Source organism: Cylas formicarius, unplaced genomic scaffold (assembly GCF_029955315.1).
Source record: "Cylas formicarius isolate icCylForm1 unplaced genomic scaffold, icCylForm1.1 PGA_scaffold_6__28_contigs__length_40554024, whole genome shotgun sequence".
Classification (NCBI taxonomy): Eukaryota; Metazoa; Arthropoda; class Insecta; order Coleoptera; family Brentidae; genus Cylas; species Cylas formicarius.
Window position 1 is genome coordinate 489,244 of NW_026844347.1, and position 8,773 is coordinate 498,016.

Below are 8,773 nucleotides of genomic sequence, written 5' to 3' on the forward strand. Positions count from 1 at the left end.
AACAATTTTAAACAAACCAAAATGTTTCACAACTGTTGAAAAGTTATTAATTTTGGCCAAAGAGAAATATCTATATCTAACTAAACTTTATTGGCAATTTGAAACCTGCAATACAATATTCAAGTTCTAAACAGCAAAACTTATACCTACATATCATAACTGGCAAAAATGAAACAGCAAAAATATTTTACAACTTCAATAACTGCGTTTATGTACAACTTTGAAAAAAAGGTAAAATCTATCAAACAATGATTATGCGGAAATATCACATTACATAACGTATACCTTCTCCACCTTCTTGAAGGGAAACACCTCCTTTGTTTTGGGACAAATCACTTGCCCATTGTTAGCCTTAGCCATTACTTCTAATGCCTGAAAAAAATTGCTTAGGTATGAATACACAGGAATTTAGTCCAACATTTAGTAAACTCAAGTTACAGTACTATTAAAGACTAAACTATTGCTCAATAATATAAATTTGGAATATTATGACAATTGCAATTTTCCAATCCTAACCGGACAAGATCTAATAGTTTTGAATGGTCAATGCCATTGATACAACATTATTCACATTTATTCACGTTTCTGATGTCGCCAGTGACAAAGTAAAAAAATACTTCAATTTTATTTAAAATTAGCCAAAACCAAACCAAATCATTTTTTCAAAGAAAATCAACAAAAAATTAGTAACATAGTTTTATATATTTTTCAATCAACAACAATTGGTTCATGAAAAACATTTAAAAAAACTGGTTATCAGGACAAATAGCAATTAATATTAAATTAACATATAATATACTAGGTCTAGAGTGTCCTTTAAATTTTAAATCTGTCAAAGTCATGCCAAAAAACTGTGATTGAAGGGACTAAATGCAAAAATAACTTTTCAAAATCGGTGGATAAAACGCTTTGAATTAAAAAACAATGTTACCTGTTCTCCATATATATAACCATTTGGAAGCATCATGGGTTGATTGTTTTCATTCAACGGAAGTCCTGTGATATGGCAGTATAGTCGAGAATGTGAGCAATGAGCATAAGGTAAGGGTTCCGCCAGCTTATTCAAGTCATCTTGGCAAACAGGACAAGCAGGATTTCTGTTCTCATTATTCTCCGAATAACAATAAGTATGTTTTTATTAAGGAATTTAATATAATAATAATGAAATATTTGTTATTATTTTTGAATGAGAAATATTCACCTAACGGTTGGTTTAAGTTTTGGATTAAGTTTAATGTGTAGAAAAAACACAATTTTTTTATAAAAGAATGCAATGCTTAAAAAAATAAGAAAGCATAAAAAGGATATGGGGTCTTCAGTGCTGAAAGACCAGCCTGCAGAGAAACAGTAAACACAGACTGTGATGCAAGTTGGAACAATCTGTAATTCTCTTGTCTGAACTCCTCAATTAATGTATCCCAACGACCTTCATCCAATAAAGCCGCATAGGGTCCTATCACTGAGGCAAAAGTTTTTGGTTATTTAAATTGCAAGCAAAGAAACAAAAAACACCATTTTTTAGTATCTGATTATTATCTAATGTATTCCAAAAAATAGTAATTTGTTAAAAAACAATTGTATTGTATGTAACTTTTATTTAGGAGGAAATGTGCCCACTAATTGCAATGTATAGGTATCATAAGGTGTTATGGAATATCCGCAGTCAGTTAAAGTGAATGGAAAAAAGCATGATGCATTGAGAGAAATTAGCATTCTATTAGTGTGTCCCAAGCTTTTGCCCCAAATAGTGATATCATTGGTTTAGAAAGTTTAAATAAGTACATAGATGTCTCCAGTCGCCAAAAATGTTATTTCTAGCTGTTCCACAACAGCTGTTCCATAAACCAGGTATCAAATTTTTTAATCTTTGGACTCAAAATCACAATTATCGTTTCTTACATCTACTAATAGTCACGTTCCACTATATCTACATCTTGTTTGTAAGCTATGACAGACCCAAAACCTCCTTTTTTACATCATTCCTTTATTTTCTTCGCAAATAATTATGCACGCGGCTGCTACAAGCAGAGCCTCTTTCTCCAAAAATAATTCATTATTAGTAAAATTATAATGTAAACAATCGCCTTAGGCCTCCCATTTTCTAACATGTGAGGTCTAAGATTACATGTTAATTATCAATATTATGTACTATATCGTGAATGTGGAAGCTCCTTTAATTTACTTATAGATCCTTAATTTATGTAGGCCATTTACATAATTACAAAATATATGAAATATAAATAACAAAAAGACAGAATGAAATAAACTCAAATTGCAAACTATAATTATGAGTACCCACTTGTATCCACAGGAAATGCTAACAGAGCCATAGCCTGTTGTATAGTTGCTAAATGTTCTTCTTCAAAAGCTGGAAAATGTTTTCTGGAATGTTTAATAGCATCCATTCTTCGATCTCTTCGAATAAGCTCTATAAACTCCTGCACACGAAGATTAAATTCCATATTGGACTTGAGCTTTCTCAGCTTTGATTTATTATCATGGCACCATAAAAGGCATTTTGTTGTCTCCCTGCCAGCTAAAGATTTCTCAACTTCTCGTGAAGTCAAAAATATTTCTACAATATATACAATTTAATAAGTTAAACTTGAATACCTTCCTTGTTTGAACATTACCTATATTGGTCAAATCTTTGATTTCTGACTTCTCAGCCAGCATGATAGCTGAAGTATAAAATCCATTCCTTAAAAAGTACTCAACAACCATCCTATCCAATCTTTTACGTCTCCACTGATTCAAGGTGCCTTGGTTGCCACTACTTGGGGATATGTTGGCATGTTCTTTAAGGTGTTCTAATCTACGTTTGCAAACATTTGAAGCAGCAAGTTCCTCTGAAATGCTTTCCTCAGCTTTTCGCTTTAAAACCTGAAGTTTCTCAACCATGCCTCCTAACAGATTTGTGATGTCATGAGCTCTAACTTCTCCAGATGACAAACATTTTTCAACTTCAGAAACACCTTGCTGCACATGAGATACCTCTCTATCCAAAGCCTTTTGTGCAGTTCGAAATTTTTTGTTTAAAATTTCATATGGCACCTGATAAAGAGAATGACATTTAATTGTTCTTGAAGAAAATTTCAAGTAATAATATTTTTAAGTTCAGGATGGGATTTGGGGATAAAATTTTGAGCTGAACTTAAAAATATGTTTATTATATTGTATTATATGTAAGCCAATAACGCCCGACAAAGCAATTTGAGCACACTTATTCATTACATGGCTAACAGTAGTGAATTTTATTATATTTTTTTGTAAAAGATTCTTTAAATAATAATTTCATATAATATAATTATAATCCTCTTACGGTTTTAAAGTAATGAATTTTATATTTACCTTCAAAGTAGGGTGTTCCAGGGACTTTACATCTGCCATTTTAGAATAAAAATGGAAAATAAAAACAAAATGTTTTCGGTCTTGACCTTGGACACAGCTGGTAGGTTTGACAGATGACGCATCTGAACATAGATAAAATAGAATACTAGAATTGGTCCTAACCTTAACGCACCCATTTTAGCCAAATTGCCTTTGTTGCAAGACAAATAGTAAAATAACCGTACCCGTTTATTAATTTAATACTGTAGACGAATCCTTTGGCCATATTTGAGATTCTGTAGTTTACTACGGATAGAGGAAATTTTAACTGTCATCCTCAACAAAGAGGTGCGCGGAATTGCCAAACTATTAAAATTCGTCCATTTAACCAGGAAAGGACGCACAACTGTAAAATAATGGTTATTTAATATTGCCTGTTTCCATTTTGCAACTTAAAAAATACAAAAAAATTTCAAATATATATAAATAAATAGATATATAAATATAAAACTTCTTTAAACTATTCTAAAATTACAAACTAAAAAGGTTGAACATCCTTTGAATAGTACTACACAGAAATTAAGAAAATATGTTGTTGGTAGCTTTATATCTAGTTCTCCACACAAATTTATAGAGATTAGAGTCAAAAAATGTTAGATTTACTCAAACGCTTTATTATAGTTGCTTCCTCTACCACCTATTTTCAACGTTCTGCGTCCTGGCATATCTCCCAGATCCTCAATACAATGGGTGCAGTAACTGACAATTCTGTTATTCACGACCGCATCCACTATAAACAAGAATCGCAATATATAATCTGTGGTCTCGAACTTGCGGGAGGTTGTGAGTTCGATTCCCACCGGGAGGCTTGTGTGTTGTGGGCGTGGAAAAATTTGTATCGGTAAATTTTTCTCGGCTGATGCCGGGAAATGGGTACCCAATTAAGCGCAAAAAAAATAATCTGTTGTTTTTAGTATAAAGCACGATAGAAAAGGCGTTAAATGTTTGACTGGGCTCCATTATTGCCAAGTTCTAGTTTCTCTCCCATGTACATATTTTTAAATAATGGTTTAAATTCGTATATGCTAACCAGAATAACATAAACGAACCGAAACTCACCAGATACTTGTTTATTTACCGCACAATTAAAGTTAAGCTAACAGCAGGATTGGACCACACTCACACTTTTTGATGTCTTAAGGCGCGTATTCACGTGAGCACGAATGCGAACGAGGCAAGCCGAGGCCGAACGCATGCCTCGTTCGGGTATAATTTTGTCCAAACGCGAGCTTGGCGAGGCATCGATCCGGTTGTACGGGATGTACGTAAGCGGTTAAATAAAATCCGTGGACTGGAGGACAGGAATCGTTTAGTGGCTAGTGCGGGGTGTATTGTTATAGCAAGTTTGGCAAAAAAAACGAAAAAAAGGAAACGTTGGTGGACAACATCCTTATACTGAAATAGGTTTACCACTGAGGACAGTCGTTCCTAAACAGTATGCTAGAGGAGGAAGAAAATGGTCATTTTTACAATTTCCCTTTTTTGGAACTGTTATAATAAAACTTCTCTGATTTTCCCCACAAAATTGGACGATTTCATATTCTTTGATGAAGCTTAAAGTTCTTTCGTTATCCCAGTTCATCTTGAATTATTAAAAATGGGACATGAAAATTATCTATTCGGCCGCACTGCAAGGCAAATGAAACAACTAAATGCGGTCCCTCCCAACACAAGCATATTTTCATTTGATGTACCGACACCGTTTGCGTTTGCCGCGCCTGGAAGACCCGTCCACAAACGTATGCTCGTTCGGCTTCGGGTTGCCTCGTTAGCATTCGTGCTCCAGTGAATTACGCGCCTTTACGTGATACACTCCGGCAAAGCGCAAAATGAGACGCAGGTTAGTGAGGTGACCCAGGGTGAGTCACGGCGAGTTTTTGTGAACTAAAATAATAACGGGTGGTTAAATTTCAAGGGCCGATGTTGATTTTGAATAAAACACAAACTATTTAGGAAATTATTGTAATTTTATTTTATTATGATATATTGGTATTACTCAATTATGTATGGAATAAAATATCGGCCAAATGGGCGCCGCGACCACGGCGGCACACCTCCATTCGATGGTCCAAATTTTCGATGACCCTGAGGCATAATGGAGGTTCTATGCCGTTAATGTGCCGAATTATCTCATCCTTTAGCTCTTGAATTGTTGCTGGCTTATAGACGTACACCTTTTCTTTCAAATAACCCCAAAGAAAAAAGTCCAACGGTGTCAAATCACATGATCTTGGCGGCCAATTGACATCGCCATTATGTGAGATAACACGACCATTGAATTTGTTGCGCAAAAGAGCCATTGTTTCGTTAGCTGTGTGGCAAGTGGCACCGTCCTGCTGAAACCACATATCGTCCACATCCATATCTTCCAATTCGGGCTATAAAAAGTTCGTTATCATCTCACGATAGCGAACACCATTCACAGTAACTGCCTGACCGGCCTCATTTTGGAAAAAATACGGCCCGATGATGCCGCCAGCCCATAAACCGCACCAAACAGTCACTCTTTGGGGGTGCATTGGTTTTTCGACAATCACTCTTGGATTCTCATTCGCCCAAATGCGGCAATTCTGTTTATTGACGAATCCACTGAGGTGAAAATGTGCCTCATCACTGAAGATGATTTTCTTCGAAAATTGATCATCCACTGTTGCCATTTCTTGCCACCATTCTGCCCATTCACGACGTTTGGAATGGTCAAGAGGCTTTAGTTCTTGAGCCAATTGCACCTTGTAAGCGTGTAAATGCAAGTCTTTATGCATAATGTTTATCAACGACGAGCGTGAGAGGTGCAATTGTTGGGCACGACGACGAGTTGAGGTGGACGGCTCTTCAGCCACACTATCGCGAACAGCAGCAATATTTTCTGCAGTACGAGCTGTACGAGCATGCACTGGTGTTCTCACATCTTCTACAGACCTGGTTTGCTCGAATTTTTTCACGATTTTTGCGATTGTATGCACATTTGGACGATCAAATTGACCAAAAAAATCACGAAGTGCACGATATGCATTTTGATTTGAACGCCCATTTTCATAATAAGTCTGGATAACTTTAACACGTTGTTGGATTGTGTATCTCTCCATGGTTCAAATTGAGTAGTCTGAAATAGAGAAATGTCAAATAAAATTCGGAAAAAAACTTGGCGTTTAGGTGTGGTTCACATTCAACATCGGCCCTTACAATTTAACCACCCGTTATTTAGCAATACGCATGTTACTACGCAGCGTAACGTGATGCAGTTTTAGATGAACGTGCGCTTGAGAAACGCAGTGCCTGTTGATGACTGGAAGAACCTGGAAGAAAAGTTAATTGAAGTTGTGCACATTCGAAAACTGTTATGAAACAAACAATGCTGTTGTATCAACAACACTTTCTCTCTCTCTTTGTGCACTTCAAGTGTTTGTTACTGGTAATGAGCGCAACTGCTTTATGCAATAATTCTATAGCTACTTCCTGTGGTTAAATATCTATAACAAAAATGCATTTAAGACGATTTTCAGCTGTTTTAAATAATTTTCCCCCATTCTTTCTAAAATTAAAGTATCGTTTTAGGAACTGAGGCAAAGGTAACCAAAAATGTTTAAAAATGGTGCACCAGCAGAAACTATCAAAAAATGGAAGTATCAGAAACAGATGGGCTTCCTGCAGATTACATGGCCAACAAATTGAGAGAAGGACATATCCAGGACAATAAAAATGAAAACATCACCGAACATTTTGAAGAAAATTTTGCATTTGCAGAGGTAGGTGATGACAATGTAGAATAGAAAACATGAACACTCAACAGCAGGATGAAAGTGTTGATCATGAAGTGCAACAAAAATCTTCAAAAACATTGCCTTCAGGGACAACTGAAACTCAAATATCAAATAAAACCCTGTAATCCGCTAAAAAAAAAAAAAAAAACGGAATATCGCTGCCCTGTTGCATCGATTTCTCAAGATGATGAATGAAGATCTTCAAATTGACTACGGTTTATCCGAAAATAATCGATAAGCTCTTCGTCACTAAATGCTTTAGTTAAAGGGAATTCTCCATGAGTTCCTCTTCTTTTTAAGTACAAGGTCCTTCCTGATTTTTTTCTTAACCGAGTTCTGGTAGATATAGGACACCATTTCGAACTCGCACTCGTCTTTTGATTCAGATTCAGAACTTATTGGAAAGTCGGCAGTACTAATAAGAGCTTTCATATAATAATTGTTAGCGTTAGCCATGTCAAATTGGCATGCACTACTAACTACCTTCGCGAAGTGCGAATTGAAAACTATTATCGTATATGCGATGTAATCGTTCTAACAGTTTTATTTCGTGACTCGTTCACGGTCATTCACGCTACCTGATCCCACTAGGTTGCGTCTCATTTTACATCTTGCCTTATAGAAAAATGACTTCCGAACGGAACGTGAATATTGACACTATTTTTCGTAGAGATGTCAATATTTACGTCTATCATTTAAAGAAATTCTTGGTAAATTATTGCTATTCTGGTTAATGGGTGCTCGAGACGATGAAGAATTTAGAAACGCCCTTCGCGATATCGCGGAACATATACATAATCTCGACTGTACCTTTGACAGAGTGCGTTGTGCGGAATGGGCAAGAAAACTCACTGCCAAATTATCAAACGATGATCTAGAATGTTCCAAAACTAGAAACGAGTATGCACAACTTCTGCGCATTCAAGTCAGGAACAACTGTCTTCATGGGCCATTTGAACACACACCACCGGACAAATATCTTACACCTCTTGCCGAATGTCTGGGCACCATAATGTGCAATGAAGTCCCATTCCTTCCTAAAATGGGCCCCATCAATCCCGTTTTGCAGCACAAATCACCTGACGGTAAAGCGTTTGTGTGTGCTAAACAAATTCCCGGAGGCGGAGTCCTTTGCTATATGGCAATCAGTCCAGAAGGTTTTGATATCTAATCTTCTTTTTATCCTAGACTGAATAAAAACTCTTACTATTTGTGCAGTTATTTATTATTATCAAATTTCAGTAAATATGTAAAGTAACTAATTCTAGCTTCTTTTTATTCTTCAACCTTGCAATACATGTAATGCTTGAGTTGTTCTTGGGTTGAGGTTGTTCAACAGCAAAATTCTTAAGTTTTGTTAAACGTTTCCATTACAATGTGGATCTTTATCAAGAATATACAATACATACAAATATTATATAAAGTAAATATTTCATATAAAAATATGAACATACCTTAGCGATATTTTCAATGAAAGTACAAATATGAAAATACTGTTGAATCAGTTGAATAAAACATACAAATTAAAAGAATTTTGCTATTGTATTGAACCTCAACTCAAGAACAACTCGAGCATTATATGTAAATAATTCTATAATGTGACCAATATTTTTGAAGATTAC

At 35.6% G+C, this 8,773-nt stretch overlaps 2 protein-coding genes across 3 annotated transcripts; both read right to left on the reverse strand.

Moving 5' to 3' along the window:
- Positions 1-71: 71 nt before the first annotated feature.
- On the reverse strand, positions 72-4,518 carry LOC132703077 (E3 ubiquitin-protein transferase MAEA). 2 transcript variants are annotated; one of them, XM_060672134.1, is made up of 9 exons: positions 4,450-4,518; positions 3,994-4,120; positions 3,576-3,736; positions 3,352-3,473; positions 2,634-3,054; positions 2,300-2,575; positions 1,309-1,459; positions 932-1,127; positions 72-372 (listed from the first exon to the last, which is right to left on the reverse strand). In XM_060672134.1, the coding sequence occupies exons 4-9, from the start codon at positions 3,388-3,390 to the stop codon at positions 271-273; spliced, it is 1,185 nt and encodes a 394-aa protein (XP_060528117.1). In that variant the 5' UTR covers positions 3,391-3,473; positions 3,576-3,736; positions 3,994-4,120; positions 4,450-4,518; the 3' UTR covers positions 72-270. The 2 variants fall into 2 exon arrangements, with proteins under 2 accessions (XP_060528117.1, XP_060528116.1); XM_060672133.1 differs by having other exon boundaries at positions 3,524-3,736.
- Positions 4,519-5,391: 873 nt separating this feature from the next.
- LOC132703053 (uncharacterized) lies at positions 5,392-6,950 on the reverse strand. Its single transcript, XM_060672093.1, has 2 exons — positions 6,574-6,950; positions 5,392-6,493 (listed from the first exon to the last, which is right to left on the reverse strand). Exon 2 carries the CDS (start codon positions 6,474-6,476, stop codon positions 5,769-5,771), a length of 708 nt encoding a protein of 235 aa, XP_060528076.1. The 5' UTR covers positions 6,477-6,493; positions 6,574-6,950; the 3' UTR covers positions 5,392-5,768.
- Positions 6,951-8,773: the final 1,823 nt, after the last annotated feature.